The 18,436-nt window shown below is 31.1% G+C and overlaps 1 protein-coding gene across 1 annotated transcript in view; it reads left to right on the top strand.

Moving 5' to 3' along the window:
- The first annotated feature begins 6,825 nt into the window (after window positions 1–6,825).
- Window positions 6,826–18,436, top strand: part of LOC130818895 (methylesterase 17-like) — an 18,358-nt gene continuing 6,747 nt past the window's right edge. The window contains exon 1 of the mRNA XM_057685147.1: window positions 6,826–7,291. Coding sequence (XP_057541130.1) covers window positions 6,959–7,291 — 333 coding nt within the window. The 5' untranslated portion in view covers window positions 6,826–6,958. The remainder of the gene's footprint in view (window positions 7,292–18,436) is intronic.

The raw sequence follows: 18,436 nt of genomic DNA, 5'->3' as shown, positions 1-18,436 counted from the left end.
AAGTATATACTGTTACATCTTAAAATATCTAGGTAGCAGCTTAATTTTTTAACTACAAAAAATTATGATTTTTGACCATAGTACGGTTTGTGGTCTGGTCTGGTCTAAAAAATAAAAAAACCGAGACCAGACCGTAAACCTTAATTTAATTTGAAAAAAAACCAGACCTGACCATTTAAACCGTAAACCAGACCAAATACTAAAATTTCGGTTTGGTTTACGGTTTAGACCAAACTTTGTACAGACCTAATAAAGATTGCAGACAATTTTAGCTAGAGCTTATAATCAATTATATAATAGTAAGTCTCGTGATATTGCTCTGTTGCACAACCAAGAGCAATGTCTTATCGTACTGGGGTTATAACTCTTGATTTTTGAAACTAAGTTTAATTTATATGTTTTTTTCAGTAAAGTCATGAGTACTACATATTTATACGTAAGAAGAATCTACTTATATACTTCCAGTAAAGCCTTGGTTCAACTAAAAAAACGTCAATTCAAATCAGGTTATGTTAACTTAAATCGATAGAGAGAGCCCAAAACACTCATGATTAAAGTTGTCTCTTGGATTCAATGTGGCAAAGTTCTCTTTGGACAACTGTACGTCTAAAGTGTTAGAGACTGAAAATTGCTTAAGACCATGATGAACAAGGTAATCGTCCATCAAAGTTATCAAGGTCTAGAGGTGAAGAGCTACAGGTTAAGTATCCGATAACTATATATTTATACATAAGAAGAATCACTAGATTATATACTTTCCAAGTTGGCCGTTTTAAGGAAAGATATATAGACTTCAAAAACTCATGAAAAGATACGACTCTAACCATTATAATGTGTCAAAGAAATGTCATTATTTTCGTTATTTCATGTGTACTTCATCTTCAAGTGGATGAGTTTTGTGATTCAAATCCGAAGAGATATCACTAGGATGTGATCATTTGTTATGTGTGTCGTAGTAGGTCTTATTTCTGTCCATAAAGACATTGAAATTGATGCATGAAATGAGATTTTATAATCATTTTTTTTTAGAATGAATTCTAAAATAATCTATATATATATGGAGGAAGGATTGATGGAACATTAGATCATGTTAGGATATCTCTAAATACACTTATGTATTGGGAAAATAAGCTTATGGAAGAAGGTTCAAATTCTTAAAGTTACAAAGCAGAGTATGAAACGAAGAAACAAGCTCAAAAGAAGTGCTTGTTCCAGTAGTAGGATGCTCGTTCCAACACTTTTAAGTGTTTGTTTGAGCATTTTGTTGTTCTTCAAGGCAATGCCTTTTCGATCTTGATAAAAGTTATGCAATTGTTCGAGCATAAGTTCTTGTTTCTTTGTTTCATATGTACGTGTTGCATCCAATTTAATTGGTGTATAGTTATGGGGCACAAAAGTATGGATAAACTCTACAAATAACAGACACTATAAGGAACTAAATACACTAGTTATGAAACAGTCGTAAAAATTAATCTCATTTTAATCTGCACCTTAGTACTTTACTTGGACCCGTTAGATTTTTTTGGATCCAGATCCAACCCGGATCCGATGGGTCTCAAAAATTAAGACCCAGACCCTTAAAAAAAGGGCGAGTCCGGAGCGGATCCAACAGGGTCCTGGACCCATGACCATCCCTAACTAGGATTATACCTACGCCATGCACGGCGTAGGTTCAGTTTTATTTTTTACAAATTGTTTTGGTTAATAACATGTAGGACCTTTTACAAAATTCAACAAAGTCCTGATATTGAATCTTTCACCACTTGTTGATAATGCATGATAATTATCAATACTAACGACCCGTTTGGTTAGTGGTGCTAAATGGTGGTAATGAGAATGATTTATAGCGTAAAATTTTTATCAAATGTTTTATTTCATTACCATGGTAATGAAACTTTGATTACAAAAAAGTTTTTTTGGTTACAAATTTTCATTACCACCTAATACCACCTCTCCCGATAATAATGCATTGGAATGAAATTTATGAAGAAAATGAGATGATTGAAGTTGGACAAGCATGACCATCAAGGTAGCAAGAGATTATTCAAACAAAATTACACTAGTTTTCATTTCCATTACCACCGTTTAATACCACCTACCAAATGGGCTGTAAGTCTAATCATAATACATAATACTTCCTCCTGATTTTAATAGTTGCTACAGTTCCTATAACAACTATTGTTCATCAACTTATCTTATTTGGCATATATTTCTCAATGTATAATGTAAAGCATAGTCAAGTGAGATCTTATTTGATTTGTCTTAATGCATATTTTCATAATATTAATCTTTTTAGAATTTTTTATCATATGAAATTATGGATATTAAAGATTAAAATCGTTCATTAGATAGCGTGAAAAATAGAAATGTAGCAACTATTAAAACCAGAGAAAGTAATACTTAATTAAAGTGTTAATAGTGTTATCATGCATAATGATATATAGTTGAATAGTAGTATGATTGGATATTACCTTTTAAATTGGAGGCTAGAATTATATCTTAGTAATGAATACATAAATCAGTAAACTTGTATGTTTTTGATGATCATTAAAAGTAGTAAAAGTTGAAAAATCTACAATCGTACCATATATAATGTTGCTTAATGTGTGTTTTGTTTGTGTAATACATACTAAGAGTATTTTTGATGACTCTTTTGTTATGAATCTATAAGCTAAAATTAGATTGCATAAGTTGCTTTCAATGTATAGTACTTTAACTTTATTAGCCTTTTTTATAAACTCTCAGTTTACGTTGCGTTGCATTTGGAAATGTGAAGGGAGTGTGGTCACCCAACACTGATTAACCTTACATCAATTTATGAGTTATATTCTCTTATAAAGCTAAAAAAGACATTATTAATAAAAATATTAATATGAATATGTAGAGTCTATCTCAATGTCAATTATTCTATTACAATTAAAACCACATTAAATAAAACTCTTTATTGATAATTTGGATTGCATCAGGGAAACTAATGGAATGAGTTCCAAAACAACCTAACATTATAAGTGTGAGACTTGGCGTAAAGCGCTTTTAAAATGCATTGTATAGTGACACTTGACACAAAGTTCTTATGAATTAGTGGATTGTATGACGGTGATTATTATTTTGAATTTGGAAAATTATTTATCGCCTATATATGAATTTTTTTGGGTTTGATTCTGGGAGGAATATAACGAACAATGGATTACTAGTCAAAGGTTTTGTTGTGCAATTACATTATTTATGCCACCATTTTTTTTCCGAGTATTTCTTTAGTCATTCATTTCTCTCTTTTGAACTGTATATACATAGTTTAGTTATTATTTGTCGGAAAATTTGCTATTCTTCTTATACAGTGTGTGTTTTTGATAATGAGGTTTTAAAATTTAGGGTCTTCAACTAATTATTAGCAAAATGTGTATAATTGATTGGATAAGACGATTTTTCACATTTAAAACTATTTAGTAATATTTATAATTGTTTTTGTATTAAATAATAATTTTACAATATATTCATTTTTTGAGGGTTCACATTTTCGGTTGAAGCCCACCCTTGAGATATATGTATTCTTTTAAAAGTTTGGCCCCAACAGATGTTTTTGGTTGTATGCGAGAGACTATTCAAAAATTTGGTGATTCAATGTTAAGAGAAACTTAGTTACTGCATTCGCACTTTGCTCCTATTCACGCACACTCCTACCATTCATGTTATGTATTCAAAACCATTCACACCATATCTCTCATATTTAATACACTACACTAAGAATTCATTCCGGAGACAAACCCGCATTTTGTATAAATATGTTTAGCGTCAATAATAGCGACACAAATGCTTTGTCGAGAGAACTAGCTACAAGTTTAGCGACAAAAACTTTGTCACTAAACCATTTCCTATTTTTCAAATTCAAAAGTGTAGTTTTTAGTGACAAATAAGGTGATAGACCTTTTGTCGCTAAATATTTATCCGAATTTTAAATTCAAACTTCAATCCCTTTATTGTATCATTCTTCAAACCTATTTATCTTCTTCTCCAACTTTTCCATACTTTCTATTTTTTATCCTCCTTGTCTCTACTTCTCACCCCTCTGTCCGGCGCCTTTCCGGCGATTCTCAAGTGGTTTTCTCCTTTCCTTCCAATCAAAATATGGTGGTGAATATACTAATTATAATATGGGCAATGCTAGTATTGCCTACATATTCTCAACTTCTTATGTCTATCGAACCCGTGCCACCGCCTTGGAACTCTCCAGCTCCAGCACCAGCACCATTACCACCCCCAGTATTGGAGCCATAAGAGGTTTTTAATCTTGCTTTCTTTTTACTCCAATATTTCAATAGTTCAAACCTTCCATTGTATTCACGTGCTTCCATTTTGAATGTAACCTTAAATGTATATTAATCTTGATAAGTATGTATAAGATTATTCAAATTGTTAATTTTATTTACTTTTATATATTTTTATATCTTCTATTTACAATAATTAATTTTATAACTTTTGTTTAACATTAACTTGAATTTTTTATATATTATATGTTATTTTATTAATAATTAATTTTATCTTTTAATTGTTATTTTTAATATATTATTATTTTATGTTTATATTTAGTATGTTATTTATAAAAAAGTAATTTAATATTTGTTATTATAATTAAATAAAAATAATAATAAATATTCAATTTTTATTTATTATATGAAATCCTTTTAGTTTTAGCGACAAGAAGGACGATAAAATAGATGTTTTGTCACCCATTTAGTTACAAAAAGGTGAAAAAATACACTTTTGCGACATATAATACTCTCTCCTATTCAGCTTATGTGTCTCATTTTCTTTTATAGTCAAGTCACCTTAATTGTCTCATTTCTATTTTTGGTATGGGTTTTTGACTTTTATGTCCTTAGTAGCTTTATTCTATTTTCAATTATACCCTCTATTACCAATACTAATTTTCCTTCCTTACATTAAAAAAACCCATAATACCACTCTCTTTCCTACCATTTGGGTCCCACTTTTGACTCTCCTTAAAATCCGTAAAAAGTCAAATGAGACTCCTAAGGTGAATAGGAGGGAGTATAAAAAATGGCTAAAAATGCTTCGTTGCCAAAACTTTTTATTTTGTAGTGAATATAAGCCTTATATACGCCTCATATCTTACAAAATATTTATTTAAATATTAGAACAGACTAATCAAAGGTGCATATTAATTAAGTTAGATATTAGTTCAGAGATAAATGGTAATATAATTTATAAATTATAGTATCATTTATCTGTGAACTAATATCTAAACTTAATTAATAAGCACCTTTGATTGGACTTTTTTTTTTTTATTTTAATAAGTAATATATAAAGGTTTATATACTTTATGATATTAATAGTATATAGTAGTATAGTATGGATATGGAGCGGAGTGAATGGACATTGATACGTGACATAGTGAATGGACAAGAGCAGGACATGCGGCCTCATTATATCCATCACTTACCCAATATTACTCTTAACATGTAAGACTATTATTTATCATATCCACCCGCTCACAAACGTAACCACACATTTATCTTAATTTTTTATTGCAGAATGGAAAAGCATTATTATGTATGATAAGGGCAGGACATACAAATTTTTTTGGTATTGTTATTCATCGTCACTCTTTTCATTTTATTGCCACCTCTTTTTAATAAAATTATAAATTTAGCCCTGAAAAATTTATTAACAATTATTATATTAAAAATTAATTAACTACTAAATTTAAATTAATATATTATTATTATATTAAAAAATAATTAAACATTTAAATAAATTATTTAAATTCAAAACTAATTATTATAATAACATTATCATAATATAATAATATATTAAAATAAAATAATTTACTACAACATTTATTAAATAACAATAACTTAAAAAATAAATTAATTAAATAAAAAAAATTTGAAAATTCAAAAACAAAAATACGAGTCGCACAAAAAGTGCGACTGGTATTATTTTTTTTTAATTTTGAATTTTGAATTACATTAAAATAGAAATTACCTCGAGTTTTATTAACGACTTCGATTCCAGAGCTTTAGCTCCGATTAATTTTATGTGTAGATTTTGCGTTTTTTGAAGTGATAAAATTAATTAACAACTAAATTTTAATTAATATATTATTATTATATTAAAAAATAATTAAACATGTAAATAAATTATTTAAATTCAAAACTAATTATTATAATAACATTATCATAATATAAGTCAAGGGCATTTTCGCCATTTTATTAAATTAATTTAAAATAAGAATGGCGATAAAATAAAAAGAGTGGCGAAAAATAAGAATTGAGAATTTTTTTGATTGTCTGGTAGTAGTTCAGCTATTAGGCTATTCAGAATTTGTGATGAATGTTAAAGAGAAAATTTATTAGTGCGTATTGGTAGATCAACATTTTAATAAGGATTTAATAATAACTTCGTCCCTATACATATACTTATGATTATACATACCTTATGCCTGCCCATTTTAAACGGTAGTAATAAACATGAATAAGAGTATAATTTTGGTTCAAAAATCTCTTGGCAATCTTAATGGTAATGCTTGTCCAATTTTAATTATCTCATTTTCTTCATAATATTTAGTTCAATACATTATAATTAGAAAATGTGGTATTAGGTAGTAATGAAAATTTATTAAAAAAAAACTTTTTTATGATTAAAATTCTATCACCATGAAAATAACATGAAACTTTGATGAAATATTACATTATAAATCATTCTCATTAATATCACCAGTCATTTAATACCACTAACAAAACGGACCGTTTACATTTGCACCTTTTGCACTCGTCAAGTCTCCCCTTGAATGCAAGTCAAGAGAAACTAAGTACGCCGGTCCAACTGCGTCATATTTAAACTTTGTCGTCTGTATTTATTAGAAGATAAAGCAGATAACTACGTGCACCACAACATCAGTATTCTTGAATTTGTACGTATCCTAATATCGACTGAAATGGTTACCTTTTTCTTCCCATTGAACCACATAAAATTGTTTCTTTTAGTAGTAATAATATTTCCTTTACATATAACAAAAGGGTCTAATAAAATGGCAAATGAATCAGACATGAATAAAACAAGTCACTTTGTGCTAGTACATGGAGCCAGCCATGGAGGATGGTGCTGGTATAGAATAAAGGATATACTAGAAAACATGGGGTATAAAGTGAGCTGCCCGGATCTTACAAGCTCAGGGACTGATCGCACAGATGCTGATACTGTCTTTACTTTCAAACACTATAATCAGCCTCTTGATCAACTTTTGGAAAGCCTTCCTGTTGGTGAAAAGGTACGGTTAGTATGTATAGCATATCTCTATCTCTTATTCCCTCTTCGTCTTATCTTTATGTATATCTCTTTTTTTTTAAGCAGTTGAATGTCTTTTCTTAAAATTTATTATATTATGAATTTCTATATTTTATTACTTGTATAAAAATCCGTAAATACCCAAAGTTATTGGTATTAAAATATAAAAGTATTATAATTTTTAAATAATGATATAATTATATATTTTATCGCTATCAAGTTGAAATTTTCACATTAAAATTTTATAATCAATATAATTATAATATAACAATGCCATTTAATGATAGATATATTTTTTTCACTCCGTTAATGTTTAATTTAAAGGGAATTTATCAACTTTAGTTAATAGTATAATTTAATAAAATAAAATTGACTTTATCTTATTTAGTTTAATAAATATAGCAATTAATTAACTTGATTATTTCATATGGCAAATCATCGTGACAATGACACATAGAATTTTCCAGTTTTTTTAGTTAATAATATGATTGTTGTCCAAAGTTGGTAAGCAAAGGATCTCATAGGTGTAAAAATGCCAAAAAATAATTCTTAAAGATCTATAACTCAAGATTCAAGAAACATATTATTCCCCCATTTTTCTTAAAGAAGTTCTTCTTTACCATTTTAGGGTGTTTCATTTGTTATTCCTACAAAGACTTTTTCTATTTATATAATCAATTTTGGACAAAAAATAACCTTTTTCATTCTCATTTTAATATTTTAATAATGTTTTTGGTCCCCATATATCTTCTATTAACTTTATTTTAATATTTTATATTTCTTATAGTCCCCACATTTTCCCACTAACTTTATAAAAACATTTTTTATTAGTTGTAGTCCCCATATTTTTTCTACTGGAACCTCCACGCTCTTGAGCAAGAGATTTTGAGTCTAGCGTGCCTACTATTTCACCACCAATGCATCTTGAAAGTGATTCGTATCTCATGAATATGATATCTATCTAGTGTGATGTATGAAATATATAACAAAGGTGGAGTGTTGGAGTATTTCTATTGATCGGTCATATAGGCCAGGGTCGGACATTCAATTGCTTCGATTTGAATTATCTAGAGGATACCTTATCCTTATATATATATATATCAAAAAGATGGATAATCAACCCTATTTTTCGATTCAATAGAAGCCTAAAGAGATGAATAGGGTCCCAAATAACGAGAGATGTAAAAAGCGGGTCCGATGTCGCCTATTCCTAATCCTATATGGAATGGAACAACGCGGGGATCCATATGTAAACATATTATCTATTTAAATACGCTCGAATGACCCCTTCTCATAATGAGCATGTATATAACCCTATTCTGGTCCGATATGGAATGGACTTATAATCATGAAATCGACTCGATCATTAGATTCTAGATTATAAGTTCATAACCCTAGCCCATTCCCATTTTGAGCGGAACAGATCTACTAAATTCTTTGATTCCAGTTAGTAAGAGTAAGAGGGATCTTGAACTAAGAAATAGACTCTAGAAGCTAAAAAAGGGTATCCTAAGCAATTTAATAATCGGGTTCATTGATATTCCTGGTATAGTAGATGCTATCACACATACAATCATACTCAGTTCGATGGAATTCATTGATCTTAAAGGGGATCTTCTATAATTTCGCACGTGAGGGGTTATTTCTTGGTTTCGTCCAGTCATTAATAACTTGATTATTTTTAGATAATAGTAGATAAAAAGAACGCTTGTAAGGAGTCCTATTAAAACCAATAATTATAGGCCCGCCTGCCATCCACACAAGAATAAATAGATTTTTCCGAAAAAACCTGCTAGTGGAGGAAGACCTCCTAGGGATAAGAGGCATAGGGCTAAAGAGAGAGCCAAAAAAGGATCTTTTGTGTATAATATAATCCTGCATAATCTCGAATGTTATCAGTAACATTCTTTTAATATTTTTATAATGTTTATAGTCCTTAATTTTTTTCTCTATCAAATTTATTATTCAATAAAATATATATCCAGTATATAAAGATTATATATTTTTTTAATTCTCGTGAATAATCCTTGTGGAAACTTCATTAGGGAACCAAAGGAGTAAAACATATGAATCAAAAAAGTGTGTAAAGAATCATTAATCATTGATGACTAACTTATACGACAATGTAAGGCACTAAATAAAAATATTTAAATCGCGATGGTCAAAAAGCGAGAACGTTTGTTCGTCACCTTTTTAATAAATGACGACAACATCGCGATAACCTAGTGATGATAAAATGGTGACGCCTTGACGAAATCCCTAGCTTTTCGCCACCCAACTTTTTTAAATTTTATTTATTTATTTTTCTAAATTAGGGACGACTTGGCTACGGCTGTCGTCAACGGGGTGACTTGGGGCTGTAATCAGGTCGTCACCATTTTAATTTGTTTATTTAAGTTTTCTATAAAATATAGACACAAACTAGGGTCGTAGCTATGTCGTTGCCATCTTTGTTATGGTTACCAGGCTATAGCCATTCTATTGCCAAGTCGTAGCCAGTCCGTCACCAGGTTCAAACGTTTATTAGAAAAAGGTCATTTTTTCTTTCACAACTTTATTTCTGATTTCTTATCTCTCATTTTGAATTTTTAACACATATTCTCCTTTGGGATTTCTAAATACTTTTCCTCATTTTTTATTTTTAAAGAACAAATTTATTTTTTATTAATTTAAATATAACTTAATAATTAATAATATTCATAATAAAGTATTTATATTTATTAATAAACTAATGATATTAATATTCATAATAAATTAACAAAATATACTTCTTATTAATGATAAATCAATAAATATATTCATAATAAAGGTAGTGTTTTTTGAGATCAAATAAATAGTGATATTTATACTTATTAAAATATTGATAATAATATTTTTTGTAAAAAATAATAATATTAATATTCGTAGTTAATAATATTAATATTATAAAAATAATAAATAAATTAACAATCAAAATGAATGCATTATATTCAGGGGACGACATTTTTTTTTTGGAATTTAGCGATGGCTCGACGACAACTTGGGATCATCGCTAATTTATTTGTTTTTTTAGTTTTTTTGAAATTTGTTGGAACGTGACGGCAAGAAGAGGCGATCGACATGGTCTATGCCCCTTTTATTTAGTGTTCACTTATTTAGCAACGAGTCAAAAAGCCGTCATCCATCTGTCGGCCGAACAATTTAGCGACTCGAGGGTGATGACGAGTGCCTTCACTATATGTTCGTGTTTTTGTAGTAGGGATTAAGTACTTCAAAATACTATTGACGTAGAGAAAGATTTAAGCCACACACCTTTGCTATATTAAAATAGATACATTTAATTAGTCCCCTTAAATCTAGATAAATGACGTGCTAGCACCTAAAGAACAATGATAGAAGTAAGAAAGATTTACGCCACTTTTTCCTTTTCTTCTGACCGACTACTAGACCTATATAAAAAAAAGTCAAAAATACCATTGGCAAAACTCATTCTTAAATAAACGCTAATATTAACTGAATATTTTAACTTATTAATATTAAATCTAATCTTAGTAGTCCAAAACAAATGTTATTCTCTAGCAAGCGACACCCGTATATTAAATATACTATTTATATGTCTATGTTGATCTTATACGTATTTAATATGTATTGTCAGATTTATCTCAGACAAAATCATTCAATATCTGAATTATTTGTAGATAAGATAACAATACTAGAATTTCCTAAGTCCGATAATATCAATTTTACCATTATAGTACACTATTCCTAGTGATACAAAACTGTTACCACAAAATTCTTTCTTGGCCAATCTCTTTGAGTTTGAACTAATCTTACATGAATTATAAATTAACCCAGAATGCATCGCTCCGTATTAATTCTTAAATCTCACTCAAAAGTGCTAGTATATCAATCCTATCAAGATAGAGTGACTTATTCAATCTTATAGACTAAATACTCCTACTAAAACGTAGTTATTTCTTTTTTAACCACAATTTAAGGGAACATTTGACAAAATACACCAGAACAATACTAAAATGTAGTAAAGGATTACTCATGTCTAAAGATTCTATTAAAACATTATCAAGATTCTAGTATTATTAGAATCATGGTCAAGTGTCAATATTATATCCAAATATATGCCCGTATAATTGAATAAACCTCTTCATGTTTTCTTATTGTAATTAACTAGAATATCAAACAATAAATATGCGCTACTCTTTAACAACTTGAGTTCAACTCTATAACAAACTAGAGACTATGATAGCCTATGATTTTAGTTCACCTTTTGAGGTTTCAATTCTCTAAATACTTTCAACTCTCTCTCAAAATTATATCCTAAAACAACAATATTTAATAGTAAATTAAGATTAAATGTAAAAGATAGATCAAAGCATCTTTGCTCAATAGCTACCTTAGGCTTCTTGACTTTAGGTTTTAGAGTTAGAGTTGTGACTTTCACAATTTCTTTTTTTTTTTAGCTTTCAAAGTCTTTTGCTTTCCTAAAGTTTGTGGTCTACTTGACTAACAAGACATCTTTGATGAGTTTTTTTAGGATCTTTAGGGAAACTTCTCTTAGTCTACACCAACATCCTAGGCAATTCTCGCATGGATGTTTTTCCATTTTGCATATAGAAATAACCCCTAAAGGTGTTAAATCCAACATCAATGAATCCATGATGATGTCAATGATAAGCTCTTCAGGGTGAGAGGAACCCCATTTCTCAATATGCTAAAAGTATCCAATCATATTGAACCTGTGAGCTCCAAGATATAGCGCCTTTTTAGCTTACATCGCAAAATCTTGCAATTAAACACAAACTATTCCGCCTAGCATGTTACCGAGACATTGCTTTCACTTATTACTTGATGTTATATGTTTTTCATCGAAGCATTTGTGTTTGCACTTGGATCTCTTTCATCTTGATGAGTCAACATTTTGAATCATCTTTCATTTTTGATCACCCGTGTGGATATAAATTTCTTTGAATGTATACATATTTACTTAAAAAGTAAAAATTTAAATAATTTACAAAAATAAAGATTACATTCAAACTAGACGGTGCGAAAACTGTAAACCACTAAAATTCTATTAAGTTTGAAATCATATACAACATCACACATTCTAAAAAAGCAATATATATAGATTATCACATTAGTTAATATAACAAATTTAAATTATTGACTAATAAAGAAATTAAATCCTCTGTTTAATCAATAAACTTAACTTTTAAGTAATTAATTATCCATCTCTTAATTAATTACTTCAATAAATTCAAGTTATTAATTAATTGGAAACTTTAATTTTATTGATTTAGTATACTTAACTTTTAAGTAATTGATTACTAAGAAAGAAAATAATTTATTGCTTAAATTCTATCAATAATCAAAATTGGTTAAAATAAAATAACCCAAAAACAGATAAAGGGTATGTAACCATGAAAAAAAGAAAGAAAAACCCTTTCAAAACAGAATCAAAAAGGGCTTCTAATTGCTTATAACATGCCATAAGTCCTCGTGTGTTCCACCTAAACAGTCTTGCATGCTCTTTTGACTAACCAATTCATAAAACATTCATACTATAAAAAGAAATCCCAATAAAACATAATTGTAGTTGTTACCATCCATTCTAAATGACTTTTCTCGGAAAAATTCAAAAATTAAATCTTTTTTGTTAAAATAGTTGAAAAAATGACCAAATTGACATCAAATATTATATTTTGGGTTACAAGGGCAAAACATTAAATTATCTTAAATACAATTTTAAGAATTAATAAGGGTGATGGAATACTCTAGAAAGGAAGGGGGGCTGAATACAATATGACAACTTTTTGACTTTTAACTTGATAACAAGTCAAGGCCTTGAAAAAGTTAGTAAGGACCTTGACAAACTAAAAACAAAAGTTGCTTTGTGGAGTAAGTTTGGGATTTGTTGTTTGAGCAAAGATAAAAACAAAATGTAAAGATGCGAAAACAAAAAAGACAAGTATGTAAAGAGTTCAGTCCTTTAGAGGACCTTATCTCTACCTTTGAATATTTTCCTAGCTCTAAGGATTTTGACAAATACTCTTTATTCACTCTCATCTTAGATTTCTAGATACAAGCTTTAGAAGATCACACTTATTTTCTAACAACTCCCCGTATCCTCAATGCTACCAACAACTAGAAACTTTAATCCTAGTGAAGTAAAGATATTTTCTCTTCTTCTTTTCTTTCTTATAATGAATCGAATAATACGATTATGAATACAAGAAATTACTCTAATGATTACTAAAAGCCAACCTTAAAAGGTAACTTGAATGTAGAGCTTTGAATAGGAATTCTTTAATGTGGATTTTTCTAAGACATTGAAATTTTTTAGCAATGTTTCTTTTACATACCTATTTGTTCCTTATTCATCTTGTCTTTCTTCTCTTCATTTTGCTTAAATACTAGTTGAAGCTTCAAATCTTTAGCGGTAACTTGCGTTAATTGACTCTGTCAAGACCTTGAAATTGCTATTGTACCGTTGTATCCAAGGTGTGTTTGTATAAGCAATATATAATGGTAAAAAAAAAAAGAATAATACCTTAGACTAAAATTATTACTTGCTTAGAATATATCATTTGATTTTAGACAAGTGAATATACCAAAAACCTTTTAATATTTATGACAACTTTATAGGAAATAAATCAATTAGTGTCTTGTCATATATTTGAGATCTTTAACAAATCAATTTCATATCTTATCGAATATCAATATTATGGAAATCATATATTGTGAGATCTAATTAAACAAGGATAGAAATCATACCTTGGAAGCTTATGTAACGGTTGGATTGAACCGATTTAGGCAACAAATATGTTTTCCAAATATTATAGCAAACGACCATAATGGAGATTCTTGCAGTCTTCCGGTTTATTACATGCTACGAAAAATATTTAAACCACAAAGAATAATTACATGCATTGATCAATAATGAACGACTAACATTGTCTTCCATCATAACATATGACGATGGATCAATCAAAGGGGTAAAGCCAACATATTTATTTAAATATGTAACCATAAATAATATTAGTATAATATTATTTAATCACTAAAAAACAATTATAAGGGTATTAGACATTTAAGGATAGCTAATCTTGGAATTTTTTTTTAACTTTATCAAAATTAAGGATGAAGTGCTTAATGTCTTTCTTCAATGAAAGACCATGATTAAGAATATTAGAAAAGTTATGTTGGATGTGAGCGAATTGTGAAATAGTATTTCCATTATTACTCGACTAACATGGTGCGTCATTAGATAAACACTACAACATAATTTGCTTTTAGTGAGATATACTTAGCGACATTCAATTTAAATGTTGCTACTTCAAATTTCAGGCAATAAACTATCTAGTTTAACGCTGCAATATTAAAGCCAGTTGAGTCTAATAACTCAGTTCTTGATCAATTCTAATCAGATTATTTGTTGCATCTGTGTCTGATGGCTGGAGTCATGAGTATGGAAGAGAGATTGAACACATTAACTGCATTGGTGGAACAATTGGTGTTACATGCCAATAATACAGGAGGCACACCTATTGCACACACACCACAGAATGTAGAACCCAGGGCTTTAGATGACAGAACCATGAGGGTGGATGTGTTGGATTTTGAGGGGTCTCAAACAAACCTAAGGATTACATAGATTGGGAGGTCAGCCTAGAACGTTATTTTGATTTTAAGGATACTCCTGATGAACATAAGTACAAGATTGCTAAGGTTAAACTTACCAAACTTGTAGCCACTTGGTTTGAAGGGTTACAGAAACAAAGGAGAAGGGAGGAAAGAGCCAGAATTGACAATTGGGTCAAATTAAAGAAGCATTTGAGGAGGAAGTATGTTCCTTCTACATACAAGCAGCAATTGTATGTTAGTTAAGGAAACATAAGACAAGGGAATAGAACAGTGTCTGAATACATTCAGGAGAGGAAAAGGTTGGTTGTGCTTTGTGATATCAGTGAGCCTGAGAAAATGAAAAGAGGTAGGTTCCTTGGAGGGTTAAAGGAGGAATTAGGATTAAACTTGAAGTTGTGCAGAATTTAACGTATGAAGGGGCTTGCAATAGTGCTTTAGTGTATGAGAAATATGCCAAGAGAAAACCAAGTTATAGTTATAACAGGGCACAAAAGACAATAGTCACCAAGCCTATCATTGCACCATAGAAAAAACCTGAATCCAACAAGAGTGTAAGCAAAGCCAACACCACACCTAAGGATGTTATTTGTTTTAAATGTCATGGTCATGGACATTACAAAAATGAGTGTCCCAATGCCAGGGCATTCACTCAGAAGGAGTGGACTGAGATCTAAGATAGGACAGGACCTAGGGCTAGGCTTTTCTTGATTAATGGAAAAGAGAAAGTGGTTTTACCACCTACCCCAGAGGATGAATACGAGGGTACTTTTAAGGTGAGTGACTTAGGAATAATGGAAAAAGATGAGGACACTGAGAGTGATGAGGATGTAGAGATAGTTCATCCAAAAGAAGAGCATTACGGGATGCTGATTAGGAGAAATTTCCATGCCACCCCAAGGATAGCTAAGTCTGATCAGAGGGAAAACATATTTCCGACTAAGTGTAAAGTTGGAGATAAGGTTTGTGCAGTAATCATTGATGGAGGTAGTGAATCAAATTGTGTGAGCAAGGAATTGGTGAAGGACTTGACACTGACCACTACACCTCATCCTCACCCTTACAAGCTTAGATGGCTTAATAATCAGACAGGAAATTTAGTTATGAAGCAGTGTTTAGTTAGTTTTAGCATAGGGTCGTACCAAGATCAGGTGTTGTGTAATGTGCTAGACATGGATGCCTGTCATGTGCTGCTAAGAAGGCCATGGCAACTTGACAGAAGGACTACGCATGATGGGTTTACCAATGTATATACTGTGTTGCATGAGGGAAAAAAGAAGAGTTTGCTACCTCTGCCCCCACACAAAACTATACCCCCTCCTAAACCTAAGCAACCAGTGCACTTAATCAATAGGAAAGGTTGTGAAAAGCTGGTTAGAAGTGGTAACTCAGTTTTCATTCTATTTGTTAAAGAAGTGAGTAAAGGGGACAGTCCTATGCACCCTAGTATAACTAAGTTGCTTACTGAATTTCAGGATTTTTTTCCTAAGGAGTTACCTGTAAGACTACCACCTATTAGGGGAATTAAGCATCAGATAGACCTGATTCCTGGTGCACCTCTTTCTAATAAGCCCACTTATAGAACTAATCCTGAACAAACCAAGGAGATGCAAAGGCAGGTAACTGAGTTGATGAATAGAGGATTTGTTAGGGAGAGTTTAAGTCCCAGTGCTATGCCCACACTATTAATGCCTAAGAAAGATGGCACATGGAGGATGTGTATAGACAGCAGGAGTGTTAACAACATCACCATTAAGTATAGGTTTCCTATACCTAGGATAAATGACCTCCTAGATGAATTATCTGGTGCACATTGATTTAGCAAGATAGATTTTAGAAGTGGTTATCACTAGATTAGAATAAAGGAGGGTGATGAATGGAAAACAACCTTTAAGACTAAGTATGGGTTATATGAGTGGCTTATCATGCCATTTGGTCTTACTGGTGCCCCAAGCACCTTCATGAGATTAATGACTGAGGTCTTAAGACCATTCCTAGGAGAATTCATAGTAGTCTACCTAGATGACATCTTAGTTTATAGTGGCAGTTTAGAGTTACACTTGACATATTTGAGGATGTAGTTTGAAGTATTGAGGAAGCAAAAACTATATAGAAATCTGGAAAAGTGTGCTTTCTTGATGAAAGAAATGAGTTTCTTAGGGTTTGTCACAGGGAAGGAAGGCATTAGAGCAGACACAGCCAAAGTAGAGGCTATCAAGTCTTGGCCTAAACTAACCAGCATAACAGAAGTAAGATCATTTCATGGTCTTGCTTCCTTCTATAGGAGGTTTATTAGGAACTTTAGCACCTTGTTGGCACCCCTAACTAAGTGTACCAAGAAAGGAAGTTTTGAATGGACAGATGAGGCACAACAGGCTTTTGAGTTAGTAAAAAAAAAGATATGTCAAGCACCTGTCTTAAAATTGCCAAACTTCACCAAGCTTTTTGAGGTTGAGTGTGATGCAAGTGGCAAAGGAATTGGAGCAGTGTTGGTGCAGGAGGGTAGACCTGTGGCTTATTTCAGTGAGAAACTGAATGGAAGTAGGTTGAACTATTCCACCTATGATAAAGAGTTTTATGCCATAGTTAGAGCCTTAGGCAGCTGGGCACACTACCTTAAAATCTAACCTTTCATTTTGCATTCTGTTCAGAGTCATTAAGACACATCAATGGCCAAAGAAAGTTAAATAATAAGCATGGTAAATGGGTAGAGCATCTGCAATCCTTCAAGTTTGCTCAAGTTACAAGGCTGGTAAGGCTAATAAGATAGCTGATGCTCTCAGTAGGAGACATCACCTCATGTCATTACTAGAAACTAAGGTCTTAGGATTTGAGTTCATTAAGGATCAGTATATATTGATGATCCAGAGCTAGGGCCTATTGCTAAAGAGTGTGAGTCACAACCTAAAGGAGAGTTTCACATGCAGGATGGGTTTTTGTTCAAAGGGAACAGACTATGCATGCCTAGGTCCCCATTAAGATATGTGTTAGTGAAGGAAGTACATGAAGGGGCTTTAGGAGGGCATTTTGGGATTCAGAAGACATTAGACATGTTAGCTCAAAAATTCTTTTGGCCAAAAATGCTAGGTACTGTGGGTAAATTCATTCTAAGGTGTGATGTAGGACACAAGGCAAAGTTAACCTTCCACAAAGAAGAGTATAGACCACTCCTCGTAGCAGCTAGACCATGGGAACATGTGAGCATGGACTTCATTGTTGCCTTGCCAAGAACACAAAGAGGAAAGGATGCTATTATGGTGGTTGTAGATAGGTTTTCCAAGATGGCACACTTCCTAGCTTGTCATAAGACAGATGATGCCAAGCACATTGCTCAATTATACCTAAATGAAGTTGTGAAAAATTTATGGCATACCTAAATCTATAGTATCAGACAGGGATAGTATGTTTCTAAGTTTATTTTGGAGCACTTTATGGAAGTTATTAGGCACAAAACTAATGTTCAGCACTGCCTATCATCCCCAAACAGATGGGC

Source organism: Amaranthus tricolor, chromosome 7 (genome assembly GCF_026212465.1).
Source record: "Amaranthus tricolor cultivar Red isolate AtriRed21 chromosome 7, ASM2621246v1, whole genome shotgun sequence".
Taxonomy (NCBI): Eukaryota; Viridiplantae; Streptophyta; class Magnoliopsida; order Caryophyllales; family Amaranthaceae; genus Amaranthus; species Amaranthus tricolor.
Note: the sequence above shows the minus strand (reverse complement) of the source record. Positions and strands in the feature narration are given on the sequence as shown.